A 19,412-nucleotide genomic window follows, 5' to 3' on the forward strand; every position below is an offset into this window, starting at 1 on the left:
TCACGCCTCTGGAGAACCCACTTCAGATCCTGGCTCCTGTCCAGGCCCACAACACGCCGGGTGGCCCCGAATCTCTACCGGAGACACAGCCGCACCTGGGCCCCGCCTCAGCTCCAGTGCTTGCAGAAACTTGGAGCTGGGATGGAGAAGCGCAGCCCAGCTGGGTCCTGGGCCTCCAGAAGAGACCAGCAAGGGGGACTGCATATCAGGCCAGGCATGCAGTGCTCCCACGCTGTATCGGTGGGGTTGATTTAGCTCATGCAATGGGCTGCTGTTCTCTCTGCTCCCAGGGCCGCGGGAAATAGCGCAGCCTTTGGGGGATGAAGGCTAAGGGGTACCTGGGGTCAGGACCAGGGTGCTGCAGCCCCCCTGCACACTGCTCACCCCGTTTCCCCCTTCATGCTGCATAGCATGACCGCTGCCAGGTGCTAGCAGCTGCCACACTCCACCCCGGAGCTGAGAAATCCCCGGGAAGTTTGCAGAGGATAAAAATATACCACGGGGCACACGCAGATGGAAGCTGAATTGCCCTGTTCATAGCGGGGCAGTTCAAACAACTGGTGCTGAACTTATCCTGCCGTGCAGACACGGTCTGGAGGAGCAGGGGCCAGTGTCCTGGGCACGCGGTGGAAGGGGGAAGACAGGAGGCGCAACACGCTGGGTAAAATGAAAAGTGAGCCTTTTTATTGTGTTATCAAGTCACTTTTTAACAACAAGTCCACAAAATATTAAACACTGTGCAAGAAATTGGTCTATGGCACACCAGAAAGGGGGGAAATAAAAATTAATTGGAGATCCCCAAATGCAGACATTATGAAGAACCTACGTTACGGACACCGATTACTTCCTAAAGGACAGTCTTTACAAACCTCGATTGGCGTTTGGCAACAATATCAGAGTTTGGCAAAGAAGAGTCATAAACCAGAGAGAGAAGTGAAGAGCGCAAGGGACCCGACGTGTGGCTTTTCCTGCGGAGGGGGCGGATGCGGTCGCCTTGACTCTTGTTAACAGAGACGACTTTTTAGGTACTCGCAACAGGGAAGAGGGATTCGGCTGGGCTGCTCAAAGGGCCAGGGACTGAGCGACATGGGCATTGCCGGGGCACCGACTTCATCACTCTTAAGCTCTCGCCCCACGCAGCTGGAGCCGGGATGTTTAAGGAGCCGTGCCCCTGGTAGCATACGCCCGGCTCGGGCAGGCGAGAGGAGGGAAGCTGCCTTATCCTAAGGGGAGCAGGGATCGGTTTGCACCCTGTGGGGGCAAAGCACTGGGGCCACACTGGGGGATGCTCTGAGCCCCGGATGACCACGCGGCTGGTGCCCATCCGGCAGCAAGTGCCTGCAAGAGGCTGGGGGGGCCTGATCCTTCTGGCCACAGGCCGAAGCACCAGCCGCCCCTGCAGCCAGGGCTGGCGGAGCTGTCGCTCCCTCCCGGCGGGTCCACAAGGACAGGAGCCTGCGGGCTCCCTCCGCCCCGGGACCCGCGCGGCTGGCAGACGGCACAGGCGCTCCGCTTCCGCCCACCCTCCCTCTCTTTCAGTCCCTCGCCCTTCTATTTCTGGCGACGGCTTTGCCGCACGCGAGAGGGACTCGAGGCCAATCTGGGCGGGGGGCTGACATCCCAGAAAAGACCTTTGTGGAGCGTGTGCTGGGCAGGCCCTGGTGGCCTGACCACGATGAGGGATGGGGAGAGGAGCCGCCCCCCGCGCTTCACAGTTCAGAGCACTTCAAAAGTCCGGAAAGTGTCTTTTTTTCTTTTTTTTTTTTTTCTTTTTTGGCAAATGCACTGACAAAGTACAAGCAGCTACTGGAACCGGCACTGATATTTATGCGATACAAAAACACCTACGGTATGAGCACTGTGCGACTCGGATGGGGAGGGGGGGATCAAAATGGGGAAGCCGGCCCCCCACCGCCCCCAAGCAACCGAGCCGGCTCCTTCCTACCACCCTGCAGAGCCAGGCCAGTCCCCCCAGCGCAGGGGCCTCTGCCATCTCTGCCTGCACCGGAGGCTGGAGCGGGGCTCCCAGCTGCCCAGGACATGCTCGAGACAACGGTGCCAGGAGCAGGGGAGCCTGAAACTGTCCCTGCCTCTGCTGCTTTGCATAGCTCTCATGGGGCAGCGTGAAGGGAGCGGGCTCCCGGCTGGGCACGTGTCCCCCAGGCTAAAGGTCCTGTCCCCCCCCGCGTCCTCCTCCAACTGCATGCTGGTCCAGAACTGTGCCCGGCCCTTGCATGTGGGGATAACACAGCCCAAGGCAGCGCTGGCATGCAAGTGACCTGCCAACCCCCACCCTGGTGCAGATGGAGGAGCCAGGTGGGCACGCCGGGCAGACAGTCGGTGCTTTGCACCCAGCTGAATTCAGCAGCAGGGCACGGCCTACGGCAGAGCCCACGCACCACGATGACTAGCAGTGACCATGCCAATGGGCTGGGCCAGACACGGGACACTTCCACGGGGCGCTGGGGAAGGGACGACGGGGGGTGCAGGGGGGCTGTGGGGAGCGGAGCTTTGGGCAGACTCATCAGGTTGCAAGACCCGATGACACTGGTGCGTCCCTTGCGGGCAGCTGGGTGAGCAGCACCCGCGGTGGCCTCTGCCACGCAAATGAAGGACCCGGGGCTCGTGGCTGACCTGCGACTCCTGGGCTTGCCCGGAGCGCCAGCTATAGCACCATGCACTGTTCTCTAACGTAGAGGAAGAATCAGCAAATCCGAAGTAGAAAAATAAGGCTGGAGCTGGACTAAATTAAGAACCAGGGGGGAAGCCCCCATGGTCGAGGGATGACCCGGCCGCAGGGGACAGCGCTTGCTATGGGCGCGGCGACTGACAGAGCCTAAATCGCTTGGACTGAGAAGGAAAACTACAAGGGATCTCTTGTTGGTTCGCAGACCCGCTCGGGGGGCTGGGGGACACTCGCTGGGTCTCCCGGACACAGGAAGCAACGTGTGCCGGACGGTCCTGGAGCAGTGCCAAGGCAGCGCGGCCCTGCGGAAGGTCTTGTGCAGCAGGGGCAACGAGGGGCAAAGCTGCTAGCGGATGGCAGGACCAGAACCCGGGACACCTGGGCTCAGCGCGGGACTCCAGAGATCCCGCAGGGTGGCAGCGAGATGGACTGGGGTAGTGTTAAAAACATGAAGTCCTCGTTTAAAAACTTTTGCTTAAAAATGTGAGCAATGACGTAAGAAAAGAGCGGAGGGTGAAGGATCCGGGACAGATCCACAAGCCCCTCACCTACGCAAAGCTGGCGCTGCCAACCCGGAGCTGGGGGTGGCCTGGTGGGGGGCTGACACGGGTGAGCTGGTTTTCCCCAAACAGCAAATCTCATCATCTGGGAGGGACAAAGGGCAACACTCCCCGTGGAGCGAGTCACCACGAGCAAACAACGGCGGGCAGCTCCAGAGCTGGCACCCCCCACCCAGGAACCCCACGTTTGCTTTCTGAGAGCAGGTGGCCAAAACCCTGGCGGTGCTGGACCAAGCTGCTTGCTGTCCCGGTAAAAGGCCAGTCCCAGTCCCTCACTCAAAGCAGGCCTCCAAGAGCCACGAGCCCGACCTCCTCAGGGTCTCGGGGAAGGCTGAGCCCGTGGCATCCCCTTTTGGCAGTGCACAGGCAGGACTGGCGCTGGGACACTGGCCCTGGCCTGTCGGCATCGCAAGTGGCCCAAAATGTGACACTACGCTTGTACAGAAGCGATGGAAACCAGACCCAGCATGCTGGGGCAAGGGCTTGGTGAGATGGACCTCCCGGGATGGGTGGGGGGAGCCTTTCCCTGCACACAATTTGGACCAAAACTTGGGTGAAGATGCAGATGAACTGACTGCCCCACGCGTCAGGTGCCCCTGGCATGTGCCTGGATCCATCAGCCACCTCTATCCAAGACACCAGCACTAAGGGGGTCTGCCTAGGAGGCTTATCCACCCCTCTCCCTTCTGCACTGAGCACTTCTCTGCCCCTCAGTCCTAGCCACAGAAAGCTGGGCTGTCCTCTGTAGAAGCAGGTCTACCCGATTATTAGATAAAGCTAATGGTATTAGACAGAGTCTCTCGTCTACAGTGTTAGAAGCTGGTGAGCAAATCTGCTGCTTCAGTGGAGACTATTGGGATTTCTGCCGGGTTCTTATAAAAAGGGACCCAAGGACACGTGCTGGGTGGGTAGCTCTAACTACGCAGGAGAGGTGGCAGGGCTTCCCTGAGCTCAGATCTTTCTCCCAAGCACCATTGGGGTTGCACCACAGGGGAGCAGGAGGGCTGAGGACCTCCGTGCCACGGTAAGAGCCCGCAAGGGCGGGAAGGGGCAGGACCAGCACTCACGGGCACGCCAGCTGGCCTCTCCATGGGGGGCTCGCTCCCGGATCATGGCGCACGGCGTTACATGGGCCAAGCTCGGGCCGACGGCGCTCACGCTTTGCAAGGGATGGGAACCGTGAATGCAACACTTCTTCTGCTGCCTTACTGCCGCCCCCTCTTCCGCCCCATCCTACAATTAACAGGGGTGAATGCAAAACTCCTTGCATTACTGGTTATCGGGAGGGACGGAGAGAGGGGAGAGTCCCAGGAGCCGGCCAGCAGTTCTAGTGTTCTGGACCTATGCTCAGAAAGGCTTGGCTAGAAGTTTCCATAGTCTACTGCACAGAAAAAGCCCCACCACCCGCTACAGACCCCAACCCTCCCCCCTTCCCCACTGCCAGTCTGCTGGGAAAATAGTGGGAACAACACACAGAGCTCACCCCCCAAGCTGTGGTCACAAGATCTCAATGCCTCCGTCCCCAGCGCCCGGGGCCAAACCCTGTCCTGTGCCAGCTGCTGCAGCGCTCATGGCTGGGAGGTGCCCGGAGACGCCTCGGCCCCCCGGCCCGACTCCCTCGTTACAGATCCCACGCAGCCACTGGGCGTTTCTGAGCCGGGGCTTGCGTTTCACCAAGAGGAAGCTTCCCACGCCCATCCCGCGTTACGATGGCACTGCCCACCCCCCTGCTCTAGTAATTTTCGATTCAGCTAGATCAATTTTTTTTTTTTTGGAAAGGGGAAGAAAAAAAAAAAAAGATTGCTGCTGTTTATAAAACTGGACTCTCGTCCCCTCTCCCGAACCAGAGCGCTGATGGGAATCCCTCGTTCCACCCAACCCCACCTGGAGCTTTGCCCAGAGCACCTTCAAAAGGTCAAAGTCTGTCTGAGGCTCTGCATCCCATTGGCAAATGCGGTTAAAATCTGCTTCCTCCAACCCCCACCCACCCCAGGAAGCCAAAATTAGAATATCACTGTATTAAAAACACCCCCCCACCTTGCTTTTTTTTTTTTTTTTTTTCAATTTGGCCTCTCTCTTGGTTTGGAGCTTGCGCAGCGCAGCCAAGCCCCTGTCTGAATACTGTCACTTTGGGAGACTGCAAGGTCTACTTGAATCCAACATGTAGTGTTTCCCCCTCCGTGCAGGTGTACATGTGTGACTTGGTTTAAATCGGTACAGAACGGTGCCCTGCCTGAGAGAGAGCGCGCGCGCGGGAGGGGGAAAAGCTATAGGATGATACAAGGCTTTTTGTCCTTAAAGGGATTCTCTGAGGCAGGCACTCCAACCAGCAGCGGGTCGCTCCGGGCATGCTGCTCACAGTAATTCATTAGCTCAGAAGATGCTTTGGAGACCTAAAATGTTCGGAGAAAAAGAGAAGAGAGACACACAGCAGGGTTAGCAACAATGCGGGGGCATCCCCACCGGCTTGCACAGCAGCTCTCAGCCCAGGCGCAGCCACGCTTGACCCTTCCCTAGGCCACAGAGCGTCTCACATGCTTAGGAGGACCCGTGGCTGGGGATCCCAGGCTGCGCTGCCGGAGAGAAGTTGTCACAAGTCCCAGGTTTCACAACAGAAACTTGCACAACTGATCAGAAATGGAAAAGGGGAAACCGAGGCAGGGGAAAGCCCTGCAGAGTGGGTGCCCGTTTTTAAGAGACGCTTCTTCCGTCTCCCATGAGAAATTCTCTCATTTGGAAAACTCCTGGGGGAGACGAGGGAGAAGGAATGCGCATCTCTGAAAGTGCCCATTCTTCGCTGCTAAAAATGGAGCCTTTCAAACCACAGCACCAAAACCATCAGACACTGTTACTTAGGCTTCAGTTTATTTTAGTTCCAAGATTTATTCTGAGAACTTGGAGTGATGGCCCGGCGAGGACGCGAGGGGAAGGAGGGAGGACAGAGATGCACAGTTCAGGCGCTGGAAGCTGGGGCGTGGGGCGAGGCTGAAGTCCAGGAGGTTGCAGCAGCTCTGGAGACTGCAGCCAACCAACCCCGACACCTTTGCTACCCATTTTGGAGCACGACATCCCCAGTCACACATCTGGCCCCAGACACGACCTGCCAGAGCTGTAACTGTCCTGGCTCCAGGCTTCCATTGCAACAGCAGAGCCTGCCCCTGCAAACTGGACCCGCCGCCAGCAAGAGATGCTTCGCTGCCAGGAATGCTTCTTTTATGTCCTTGTGATGGACGCAGTGAATAGGGAGGCAGGAGACCCAGGCCCTGGTCCTGGCTTGGCTACAGACGCTGTGGCGTTGGGAAGTCCTTTCCTTTGTGCCTCAACACCCCCTGCTGCCGAAACACACTGCCTGGCACTTCTTCCCCTTACCTGGCTAGGCTGCAGACCTTACAGGGCAGGCAGCCTCTTCCTATACGGCTGCACTGCGATCAACCCAACCTCGCCCGAACTCCCCAGACGCTACTGTAACGCTCTATTAATAAAGCAAGCCCTGGGAGTCTGCAAACCAGGGCAGGTGCCTAGCACCTACTTTAAATAGCTCGTGCTTGAACATACAGCCCCGATCTGCTGGGAGAAGACGAGAACAATCTGTTCTGCAGCAGGTGACAAGGTCGCAACTCCAGCTTAAACCACGCGGGCTTCACGGGAGGCTGTGATACGACTTCCGGGGTGAGGGGCCGGGGAGGACGACGACTCCAGCAGGAGTGGTGTGAGAGCAGGTGCCCTGGAAACTCAGCACAGGTCCCAAATGTAGCACGGACAGAAGTGCCCGGTGCCAGGGAACACAGGGCACTCTGCTCTCACCACGCAGGCCAGCTCAGCTGCGCCAGCCAGATGCTCGTCTGGGGTCAGGCTCCAGCTGGAGCCCTCCCGTCGGCATGTCCAGGCTATGCATGAAAACGAGGGCCTTGGGGGTCTGTCCCTCTCCTCTCACTCAGCTTAGAGCCAGAAGCTGCAAATTAAAATCAATCTGCGGCACCCATTGCCATCCAGGCTGCTGGCAAAGCTCTGCAAACTGCTTGCCCAGGCAGCCGGCCTTCCTCCTCAGCCCAGGAACATGAGTCTGCCCCAGGGCTGCACTACAAACATGACTTGACTTCCTGTAACTTTAGCTATGAAACCTTGGGAGAAGCAGCTGGAGGAAGGAGCCCGGAGGGGACAACCCCTCAGGCCTCTGCTCTGGTGTCCCCGGGGCTGGCACATGGACTTCTGCTCCGGGTTTGCTTTGTGGCTTAGTGGTCTTCTGCAAGCTGGCGGGGCCAGCGCATCTTCTCCACTGCCCTAAATAGTGACATGTCAGAGGCTGGCTGCTGCTGCTCTCTCTCAGCACAGCGTCTGCAGTCAGTGACGTGTCCAGAGGGAGGTAAGTACCCCCTCGCCCCCAGCGCAGCGCCAGGCACAGTCTCCGACCCGCCGCTTAGTAATACTTGGAGAGTCAGCAGTGTCTGTGCCGGGGAAGCCCTGTAATTTGCTCTGTCGTCCCTAGAAGGGCCTCTCAGACGGTGCATCACCGGAGTCTGGAAACCGGGGCCCCAAAAACAGCTCCGAAACCTCAAGCGGGGTTTAAAAAACAGGATTTCCCAGCAGCAGCTGCCCTTCCCACGCATCCAATGAATCTCTCTCGGGGAAAGGAGCGGGAACTGGGAGTCCAAGAAAATGCTCTGCAACCAGAAAGCATTTCATTTCTGTGCCGGGAGGAGCTGGTGCATGTTAAATGCACAAGGTCTGAGGGTTTACTGGCTCCTTTGCTGACACCCACAGGGTTTTCTTGCTGACGGGAGGGGACTTTTCAGGAGCAGATCCCGGCACTCGGCCCCCACCTCCACCTCCTCCTCTCACATTTGATTACAGCCCACCGGGCCCTGCAGACAAAGCAAACCCTTCGGGGTAGAGGCAGTGGTGCTGGGCACAGCTGGACAACGTGGCTCCTCTGTGGTACACGAGGAAAGCAAGGCCTCCAGGAATGACCCTGAGCATCTTGTTTGCAGGCTGGAGGGGGCTGGGAGCAGGTGAGGACAGGCCTGCCTTGTCTACAAACTCAGGAGCAAGTGGGCTGGTAGGAGACAGCCCACAAGCTGGTAGCTACCCTGCAGCACTGGCTGCCCGCTGGGACCCCCGTGGGACCAGACACAAGTACCTACAGGGTGCCCAGAGGACCCGAACCACCCCTGCACAAGCACTGTAGTGCTAGAACGAGATGCCTCACACCCAAGGCAGAGAGATGCTGTATTTAGCTTCCAGCCTAAGGAGCAGCAAGCACTGAGAAACTCTAGTGCGGGGAGCCTTTGCAGCGGTCTGTGCCAAGGCAGGGCAGAGCACGGTCAATGCTGCCAGCCTGCATGCGCATATCCGCCTACCCGAGACCGCTTGAAGCAAGCAAGCCCAGGACCCCGGAGCAGCACCGGCATGACGTGAGCCTGTCCAGGCCCCTGGTTCCTCGCTCGGCAGGGAGCCTGAGCTGACGTGCATGCTGAGGTCGCTGGGTTAAAAGCCAGTTGTGACATCCGTACCCAGGGTGGGACGTGCCCTCCCGAATAGCGTGGATGTGGACATGCCTGTAAGCAGCAGCCTTCACCGACACATGCTCTAAGTCCATGCCAGAGCAGTCACGCCTGGATCTTCGGGGTCTCCCAGTGGTGAGAGCCAAGAAAAATGGAGTAATTCTGCCTCTGCTCCAAACTAGTGCTGTCCCTTGGCTTGTAACCTGGAGCACTACCCTGGGGGCAGATCTGAACCCGCTTCTCAACTCTGCCCTTGGTTGGCATGGCTCAAAAACAACTTCCCAGCCGTGGGAGGTGCGCCAGCAGGAGGTTCCCGTGATCCGCGCTGGGATGGACTCGTGGGCACTGCATGCAGGCCCCTCTCCCCACCCCGCCCCACCCCCCTGGGAAACGTGGCCCTCCCAGTGCCTGTCTCACCTTGATCCGCTCGATCCCGGCTTCGATGCGGAGCTGCTCCACCAGCTTCCGGGCCTGTGCTATGTTGTTAGTTGTTGACATTGTCTGCCATCGGTTCCGGGCCCCGGCACTCGAGAACGCTAGAGAGAGCGCAAAGGGGAGAAAGGTTGGTTCGCTCCATGCCGCAGCTTTCCCGATGGCTGCGGAGAGCCCCGGGGCAGCAAGGCCTCGCCGCTGTGCACCCAAATCTCACACAACACCCACGAGACAGTGGCTCAGGCTGCACTGAGGCCCATGGTGCTGCGTGGGAGGGGACCCTCTGGCTCAGGGCCGGGCACTTTTGTTTAGTGTCACCTGGGATTTTTCTTCAAAATCCCCTTTACTTGGGGTTTTAGCACCAGGCCTGGGTGCCCCCCACCTCCTAACAGTCCCTCTCCTCCAACTGACCACACCCTTAACAGCAAAGCAGCTGAAGCAGACAGGCTGGAGCAGGGACAATTATTAATCCAAAAGGCAACACTCTCAGGCGGACGGTTTGGCAGATGGGGGGGCTGCAACCAGTGCTTATCTTGCCCACTACACATATAGATCTAGTTTGATACTTGGCCCTCCAGCTCTTCCCAGCCTACCTCTGCTCTGCTGATATACTGCGAGTGGTGCCCAAGACCCCTCAGCCCTGCCATGATACCCGTGCATGCCAACCTTCCCACCAAAGGGGGATTTTCCAGCTGGTGCCTTTAAAGCAGAGCAAGGCAGAAATGAAGCTAGGGAGACCAGGGAGGCCACCGGGGTGTAAATGTAGATGGCTCATCGATGGAGAGGAGGGGGACGATGTGGCTGACAGGAGCAGCAAAGACTCGTACGTACGCCCAGGACAGGCAGGGCACAGAAAGGAGGCCAGTGCTGCTTGCAGCGTGCAGAAACAAGGTCAGGCTGATAAGCGGCTGCAGAACTGTTACTGGGATACTCGCAGCATGACTCGCAGATGAGATCTTGCACAAAACCTTGCAAAACAAGGGCTCAACTGAATGCAAAAGGCGAGCAGAGGAGAGCAACGTCCTCTGGCTGGAAGGAAGCCCAGGGAGACACCTCACTTCAGAAAACTTGGCTGTGACCTGGAGTCAGAGGAGCAATGGGAAGGCACTGCCTTGCTGACTTCAACGGGGGAGTCCCCTCGGGGGTTGGGGAGCACTGCAGCTTTGCCCGAATGGGACCGCAGAAGCGACCGAGCCCTGGCGCTGCTTCTGAAGGTCAAATACACGACCAGACTCCTTCAGTAGCAGCTTGCAGGGCTCGGCTGTGCAGCACAGACGCGGTGCCCTCAGCACAGCGCAGCCTTGGGTTTCACCTGCCGGTCGCCCGGCTTTGCGCTGCCTCCGGGGCTACCCTGGGATCAGAACGAATCTGCAGAGGGGGCTGGCTGCATTTCTGCAGCTGGAGTTGCCATACAATCCTCACGCAACCCTAACGCTCGAGAAGGCAGAAACCTGCCCACGAGGCCAGTAAAAACAGCCCTGCTTTTGCTGCTGAAGTCCCTGGCACAGGAGCTGTCCGGCAGCACGCACACCCCGCTAACCTTTGCCACAGCTTCAGCCGGACTTGTGTGGCCAGCCCTGCTTGGACCCCAGATGCCCAGCACCCGCCGGCAGCATCTATACTCGCATGGCAATTTGAGGTGCACTTCGAAGTCGTACCTTTGCCCAGGCCGAGGGCGACTCAGCCCTGACCTGCAGGAAAATGAGGGGGACGGAGAAGAGAGGGAGCAGGGCGTCAGTGTGGCCTCCTTGCCTGCAGCCCCCGTCCTGGCTGCCAAGCCCCGGGAAGCATGGCCGACCTTAAAAGCACTCAGGCCAGAGCCCGAGGTGACTGCGAGCCCTGCTCCCAGACCCATGGCCAGCCCCCTAGCCCGCAGAAACCGCTGCAGCTCTTTCCAACTTGGGCAACTTCAAAGCAGACCCAAACCGCTCTGCTTAAGGGGGGGAAAAAGCGGGCATCTGTCCCACTGCATATGCTTATGCAGCTCAAACAGTCTCAGCTATATTTAGCCCTTAAAAGGGTGCATTATAGACCAAAGCGGCACTCTCCGGGCCTGTTTTGCTTGGCAGACGCGTGCGATCCTCGCCAAACGTTCAGCTCCGTGACAAATTCCACTCATGAATTTCATTATATTTGAGGCTGGAGAAAAACAAATGGGTGGTTCAGCCAACATTACTAATTCTGCTGTTGGGCTCCTCCGCCTGCCAGCAGAAAGGACTCGACTTGGAAAACTCCCACCTCCTCGCTGGTGGAACATGTTCATCAGAGCAACACAGCGAGCCCTCAGTTACTGGGGAAATTGTCTGCAATCGCATTTCAGCAGGGCAGGCCGGGCTTTTTAGGGGGGAGGTGGGGAACAGGGATGGAGAAGAAGAAACTGCCTCACACACTGATTTTTCAAGGAAAGAAAATGCAGGACAGATAAACCAGCCGGTTTATAGGATCTGCCCCGTGCAGAGACACAACCCAGCTGGTTTATAGGATCTGTCCTGAACCCAAATCCCCTTGTGGCTCTGCAAGTCGGGGCACCCCGCTGGCTGGAAATTCAAGCAAACTTCAAACCAACCGTCCTCCACAGGCTCCCCTCGCAAGACCAGGACGTGGCGGTCTCAAAAGCTTTGCCTCTCCTTAGTATAATCCCTATAATCTTCTAGATCTGTGGTTCTCAACCCACGGGCCATGACCCAAAAGTGGGTCACAAGAACGTATAAAAAGGTTGTGAACAAACTTTAGAAATGGATTATCCTTTCAAGGAGAAAAACAAGGGAAGCTGCGGGTTTTCCCTTGCAGGCTGGCAGAGCTCCAGCCTGCAAGGAGCTGCCTGGGGCCTTCCCTGCCCCACACACTGGGGGACTGGGGGCCGGGGGCAGCAGGTCGGGCGTGAGGGGCACGGGGTCGGGACTGGCCACTGATGTTTACAAATGGGTCCTGATGCAAAAAAGGTTGAGAACCACTGGCCTAGATGTGTGCTTGCCTCAGCCTTTGCTTGGATGACTCAATGCTCTGGGTTCAAGCCAGCGAGGCTGCACGCAATCCGAGACTGGATCTTGTCTAACCAACAAGGCAGTCAGTGCTCTTCCTCCCTTTCCCCCATAAAGCCTCCAAGCGGGCTTCAAAAGCTGCTTCCCAAGGCAGCGTTTCTAGGTGGGACAGAACAGGAATCCCCGGTTCCTTCGCCATGCTCAGAACGAAAATGCCAGCAGGCTGTGATGCAACTCTGTGAGCCGCAGCTCAAGGAAGCCCATGGATTTGCTAAGAGCTATGTATGAATTCGTACCGATACTGCTAGTATTGCCAAGACTCCTGTGATACTGGCCCTGGGAAAGGCAGGCTGGTTGCCCCCTTCCTATGGCTAGATTTAGGGCAGCCAGCTCCCCTTGGGGTTTGATCAGAGATGTCTGGTTTCTCTCTCTAAAGAAAGAGAACTGGGGGCAGGTGAGAAAGAAAGAGGATTACTGGGCATATATTTATAAGACCAATAGACAGGACTGTCAGGAAAAAGTCCTCTCTGGAGGACTCGGGTACCCAGGTTGTCGTCATATTGGTCTAGAGGCAAAAGGAATCAGAGCTCATGGTAGAGGTGATCTCTCTTATTAGACCAACTAGATTTTTGAAGAAAAAAATACTAATTGCAAATTTTCAGGCACAAGCACCCTTCCTCTCTGGTGCCCGCGCAGGCTTTAGGAATGGGGGAGAGTTGTTTCTGGACAGAACCAGGTAGTGAGCCTGCAAGGCCTTGTTTGTACCAGTAAAAGACAGGAGCAAAAAGGGCTTGCAGGTTCATTTTCAGATAGGAGACACTCTCTACAAGCAAGTCTAGCAAAACAACGAGGGCTGCGGACTCGGAGTGAACCGGTATGGTCACAGGTGTCACCAAAGGCAGCAGCTGCTACCGGTTCCCGCAAGTGCTTTGCATTATACAACCCTCTCATTTTGCATCTTTTCTGCTTCCTTTATCATCACCTAGCTGCATTCCTCTGCAGGACAGCAGACCTGTATGGCTCTTTAGGTGAAGACAGACCAGTTTCTCACTGCGATGCGATACACTGGCCACTTCCAGAGGGGCCATCCAGCTCATCGAGTACTTTGGGAAGGGCAGTGCCTTTTCTGCAGTGCATCACAACACACAGCATTAAGATATAAGACAGACTACCAGCTGCAGTGAACTGTGAAGAGCAAAATACGAGAACCCCAGGAAAAAAATCAATCAGAGTAAAGATGATGTACTATATGCCAGTGGCAAAGCACTTATAGATTAAACTACTATTTTTTTACACAGCCTTTCTGCTTAGAGATTGGAATAAAATAACTTTGCACTTCTGGAGAGCTGGGTATTTCCAAAGTGCTGGGAAAATGTCAGCTCGTCTTTGCAGGGTCACAGTACAAGGTCACACTGGACAGGAGTGGTGCAACTCGGGCTCTACCCAGAATAAGTCCAATCAATGTGGCTGCTTCAGGAAGGCAGCAAAATTCCTACTCTGCAGCTTTTGTCGTGAGATAAGTATTCCTGAGATAAGCAATGTCTAGCAGACACTGAGTGACACTTGCAGAAATCTCCTCTCAAGTCTTACGAGCTGGGAAGTTTGGCTGTTTTTAATGACAGCTTATGTTCTGCACAAACTAGCAAGCCAGAAGCGCTGGCAAAGCAGACCATACCAAACCAGCTCAGTCCTGCCTGCATCTTGGTGAAAGAAGTGTGATGGGGAACCAGAGGTCCGGACCAGGGTCTCATCTGAGCTCACGGGCGAGGCTAGAACAATTCCTGGCTCCCAGTCGGGCCATCAAGCTGCAACAGCTCATCGCTGCTCCACCCGCACTCCTGATCCTCCATGCTGGAGTGCGACAGCGCAGCACGACGCTCCACCTGGCTCTCTGGACAACGAGTAAATGCAGCAGGTGCTTGGAGTGACCGTGACAGGGTCACGGGCCGGGGCAGAATCCAAATGCAGCGAGGCAGCTTGTGGGATCGGACAGCACATCTCGATCCTGACCCTACAAGCAAAGCTGGCATGACTGGCAGCGCTCCTTGGCCTGCTCAGCTCTGTCCATCACAGATTGCATCTCCACATTTCTGACCTACTGGCATGGCTACATCAAACACCTGGCCTTACTGGAGCAGAGTAGAGGAGACAGAGCAATGCACGGGCACAAACCAGCGTGGGAAATGCCTACAATGTTTGGGCAGCACAAGTCACTGCGGTTCTCTGCAGCCTGAATACAGTGCCACAGAGCTAGAGAGAGGCAGAAGGGGCCACTCCTCTGTGCGGGCTGCCCCAGCTGGGAAGCTGGCAGAACGGTTCCCGGCAATGGAAAGCTGGATTCCTGGAAGACACCAGGTTGCCCTGTGGTGCGACCTGCCAGGCTGGGGGGAAAAGGACCTGAAAACAGGATTTTGCCCATCTCGTACCCCTTGCTTTCCAGAGGAGAGAACACTTCCGCCTCCGAGAGCGGCCGGCTTGGAGCAGTGCCTGAGAAGGTTTATCCCAGGACAGAGAACAGTTGATCAGACGTCCATGTCCGCTGTCCCAGGATAAACCCTAAAACAGGTTCATAGGATAAAAAAAGTCCTAACAGTTTATCCTGGGAGATTGCAAAGTGTGCCTGAATGGTTATCCTGGGACTGCATGACTGAATCAATGGCAGGAAAGCAGCAGCGCATTCAGCCACTCAGGAACCCCGATTAGAAGAGCAACGTGTGTACACGCCGATCCCAGGATACTTCTGTTCTGGGACAAATACAGGCACAACTTGCCCAGGGACAAAGGAGATGTGTGTTCCTAGCCTTAGGGACTGACCCGGGCTCACGGCTCCCATAATCCTCACAGCATCAGTGGGAGCGCACAGCGGACACGTTGGTCTGTAAGTGTTTCTAGCAGGCCCCCCGAGACCACCCGGCAGTGCCCGGGCAGGCCATGGCGTTCTGGACTTTTGGAAGCTACATCGAAGGGCTCCGAGACGAGCACGCGTGCAGCGCCGGAGCTGTCCGGCTGGCAGTCCAGGCAGTCTCTGTATTCCCATCCCTCGCGGCCACTTGCTGAACGAAAAGATTAGCTAGCTATTAGGGCCAGTAGGAGTCGGGCGAAACGAGAACTCTCCTTTTAGTGTCTGTCAGGATTAGGACTGAGCCGGCCAAAAAGCTGCTTTGTCACCGTCGCTCTCATCAGATCAGCAGGGAGCATCCAGAGCTGCCTGTGCCATGGGCCGAGCGCCCTCTCTTTGCACCTTATCACCCGTGGCTCCAGGGACAGCAGAAAGCAAACTGCTTAGGACAAGCATGCCAAGAATTCATGCCACCCACTACCGTGGCAGCCGGTAATTTCTGCTAATTGCAAAGGGCGAGGGAGGTTGACAGGGCAACTCACAGAATGGCCTGTATAACAAAAGGGGGCTTGGAAGTATTTTAGCCTTTAGGCCTTACTCTTTGCTCTCCCCAGCCAGGATCCTTGGCTTTCAAGGATACAAATCTTTACCACTGAAAATGAGCTGCCTCTGACATCTGTGCCTTAAAGGTACCTCTGCTCCCACCCTAGATGCTCTGGACTAAATCTTCCAGACCTGCTAACAGCAGTACCTGAACAACCTACTCACGCCAGCCTTGGATTTGGAGATCCATTTTCTGCAATCAAACAGGCCAGCCCTCTGGGTTATCTGGGAAGGTCTCTTTGAAGTGCTTAGGAAGTGCTAATTCACTCCATTGCTCTTGCAGGGAAACTAAGAGCAAAGTTCACTGCTTTGCATGCCATTCCCACTTCTAACCTTGTGTGTTGGGGATAAAAGGTCATCTCTAGAAGCAGGGAGCATCCTAAACCCAGTGGGGGTAGGCAGCCTGATCAGCCTGACTCTCCTGGAGCCAGCCGATAACCCACAACACTTTCCATGCCCCTGCAGAGGAACTGGGGCTCTGGGAGATGCACAAGCTCACCTGTCAGTGCCGTGCCTGTGTGCAGCGCTGGCAGGAGCGTCAGCACGGACAAGGGGATCACGGCTACCTCTGATCCCCGGGGGGTATCCAGACCTGCTCAGAGAAGGGCCCAGACAGCTGGAAGGCTGGCAGCTGGTCTACAATGGCAGCTCACCCCTGCTACAGACGATGCAGCTGCTTAGGATCAGGGAAGGAGGGAGAGGATGGCTTGGGGGAGCAGGGGGACGGCTTGCAGGGAAAAAAAAGAGCGTGTAGGACTCTGGGCAAGGTGAATTTATGCATGTTTCTGCCTTTACAAAGTAGACTGGACAGAGCTGCCCCCTTTGCAGAGGCTGAGGATTTGTTAAGCTCTGAGCTGCCCCAGGTGAAAAGGCCCTATTTAAACACTTGGCATCGTTGGCCTTGCCAAGCCCTTCTCCAAAAAGGAGAAGCCATGGGGAAGGCCCCGATCTCTTCCTGAGGGCCTGCCTGGGGAAAGAAAAGCTGCTTGGACACATGTTGTTTGCTTCTGACCCTTGTGCTGCTTTTGCCAGAGTTCACAGGAAAGGAAACCTGGAGGGGACAGCTTTCCTAAGAACCGGCCCAAGCCTCTCCCACCCCTAGGCCGCACCGCGGGGCTCTCTGGTGCAATGTCTCTTGCATCTGTTCAAGCTTCAAACCCCGTGCCTCGAGAAGACTTTACACAGCAAGGCCCAGGCCAAACACCCTTTGCTCCTGGAACGGACACCAGCCATGCCTCCCAGGTCCTGACGGCGTGCGTGTGCGCTTCCACCAAGTCAGCGTGAACCCGTGGAGGGCAGCCCTCCCTCGCTCGGCAAGCTAACGGCTGCTGGGGACCAGGTCCGGGCAGCCCCGAGGCTGGTCTGAGCCGCATAGTAGCAGCCTGTTCCCAGGCTTCGCAAGAACATCTCAATTGCTTTCTTTGAAAGGGCAGCGGGTGGCTGCTCGGGGCCGGCTGGAATGCTTCAGGTAACCAGGCTGCAATCGCAGGTCACATTCCAGGACTGCTTTGCCTGGCAAGCACTAAAAAATGGTTTCCGTTGCCCTGGAGAATAATTAACTGAGCGCGTCATTAGTACCTGGAAACCATCGGCGCAAGAGATCCAGGGGACAGCTCAGCTGACTACTCCAGGACCCGCAGAAGCCAAAGCCAACTTCTCGATGATGCCCCTGGGCAGATGGATGGAGATACATAGGTGGCTCCTGATGCAAAACCCGCTGAGTCCGGGTCAGCAAAGCGTCCAGAGGGGACAGAGAGGCGCTTGTGGGGCACTTCAAGGAGGATGTGCCAGGAAGCACAAGGCAGGCAGGTCACAAGTGGCTCCCACTTTTGTGTGCTGACCTTGGACATGCCCCCCTCCCCTAATGAGACGGGGGCCGATGCTGTATGAGGGGGCAGAGGTAAAGTGTGCTGAGGTGCAAATAAAGCTGGAGACCTGGGGTGCCTGCATTTGTGACTATAAAGTCTCCTCACTGTAAAGCCTTCTCGAGGAGGGGAGAGCTTGGCCTGGGGGGCGAAGCTGGACCCGCTACAACCGACACTGCGCTAGAGAGCCCCGCAGTGCGGCCCGGGCCCCGGAGGGCCTGGATGCCAAGCTCCAGTGTCACTGCTGGGACAGAGGCCCTTCCGTAGGTCGTCAAAATGTTTCCCACGATCACATGTGCCCTCGGCTTGTGCAGCTCATGGGCCTCCCCCGCCCCTCCCCGCACCACACTGCTGCTGCCTCTCCAGGGCCGGCTGCACGAGGTTCAGACGCCGCTTGCGCTGGGACCGGCTGCTCCTGCTGAGTCACGAGTGGAAGGAAGCCAGCCAGGAAGGAGCGAGCCTCCCTTCCCTGGGCCAGCCTTTCGCTCTCCTATTGCTCCTTCTCTCCGTGCCCCCCCTCCACAACCAGGCAGAGGTTGGGAAACACAGCCCGCGAGGCAGCACGAACTCTGCAGGTGCCTCTCTCCCGTTGTGCAAGCCGTTCCCGTCTGGCGGGAGTCACGCACCACACCAAGTTAGGCAACCCAGGAGTTCTCCGGGGGACTGCCTTGGTCCTCCAGGAAGCCACGGAGCGCAGCCAGCAGGCACCTGCGCCGGGACAGGATCCGGGGCGGGGGCATGAGCTACGCAAGCTGAGGGCATGTGCGATCGTGGGAAACATTTTGACGACCTACAAAAATGCCTCGGTTCCAGCGGCGACGCTGGAGCATTACGTCCAGTCCCTAAACAAGGGGCTCCGTTTTATTATCTGTTCCCTTCCAGCCTCTGGGGTCACTGCAGGTTTTGCTTGGCTCGCTGCTCTGAGCCCTCCGACTTCCTTGCCCCGATGTCCTTATTCAAAGGCAAAGGTAGTCTACAATTCGAGGTTTTTAAGCCTTTTATTGCAAACTGCTCATGTCTGAGTCACGGCCAGTGCAGCGATACCACTGACAGCAGCAATCAGCCGTGACAAATCGTGAGTCAGTCTGTTGCAGGGCTGGGTCGAGCCCCAAATGCAACACCGCCACGGCACCAGGAGTCTTCATTTGGCCTCCAGGATGATCAGCCCACTTCCATACCCCGACTCCTTTCCAGCGAAGCAGCCCGCCTGCCACACCTCAGTCTTGGAGTCCATCAGCGTAACATTGCTGGGGGCAAACGTGCCAAACAGCGAATTTTCCGGCATGTCCTTGCATTCCGGTTCCCGCCCTACCATGTGCTTGTTCATCGAGCGGCACTCGCCGCGTGCCAAGTTCCTGCAAACCTCCCCTCCGTATCCAAATGAAGAGGATGAAACTGCCACCCCCAGAAATGTCCAAACCTACCGAGAAACCCGGCTTGCCCCGACATGTCCTCCTGGGCGAGGTACGAGGTGTACGGGCTGCTGCCGGAGCTGACACCCAAAATAGTTAATCATTCGCTTTGCAGAAAATGAAATGCTCAACACCAAATCCCTTTCTCTTTCACGCAATCAATACCACCTCCACCCTCCCACCCCAGGGCGCTCTCAGCCAAATGACAGGAAGTATTACAGTAGGAAATAAATATGCAGTGATCCCTCCAGTTTCTGAATTCTTCCCATACTTCTCATAGCTGGAAGTGGCCGCTCCTAACCGGCTACATAAACAAGCCTACCGACAGGAGCTTTGTTTTTTGGTTTTTGCCCTCTAGAATAAGAATGACTTGATTCTGATTGATGTTTTGGGATGTCGCTGAGCTCAGCGGAGCAAGAGGGAAGCATCTGAAAAATGCACCTGGCTGTGCCGAGAGCACGAGTGGCGGTTCCACATCCCAAAGCTCTGCGGGTGGCTGACCCGTCCTGCACAGAGCCGAGGGAATCGGCCGC

At 56.8% G+C, this 19,412-nt stretch overlaps 1 protein-coding gene across 4 annotated transcripts in view; it reads right to left on the reverse strand.

Annotated features, from left to right (window-relative positions):
- Positions 1–662: 662 nt before the first annotated feature.
- The window catches only part of GNG7 (G protein subunit gamma 7), a 101,240-nt gene continuing 82,490 nt past the window's right edge, over positions 663–19,412 (reverse strand). For all 4 annotated transcript variants that reach the window (XM_090027966.1, XM_090027963.1, XM_090027965.1 and 1 more), the window contains 2 exons: positions 9,165–9,283; positions 663–5,639 (listed from right to left, as the gene is read on the reverse strand). In XM_090027966.1, the coding sequence (XP_089884092.1) occupies positions 5,514–5,639; positions 9,165–9,245 (207 nt within the window). In that variant the 5' untranslated portion in view covers positions 9,246–9,283 and the 3' untranslated portion in view covers positions 663–5,513. The remainder of the gene's footprint in view (positions 5,640–9,164; positions 9,284–19,412) is intronic.

This window comes from Crocodylus siamensis, chromosome 14 (genome assembly GCF_052110815.1).
Source record: "Crocodylus siamensis isolate JL-2025a chromosome 14, ASM5211081v1, whole genome shotgun sequence".
NCBI classification, from domain to species: Eukaryota; Metazoa; Chordata; order Crocodylia; family Crocodylidae; genus Crocodylus; species Crocodylus siamensis.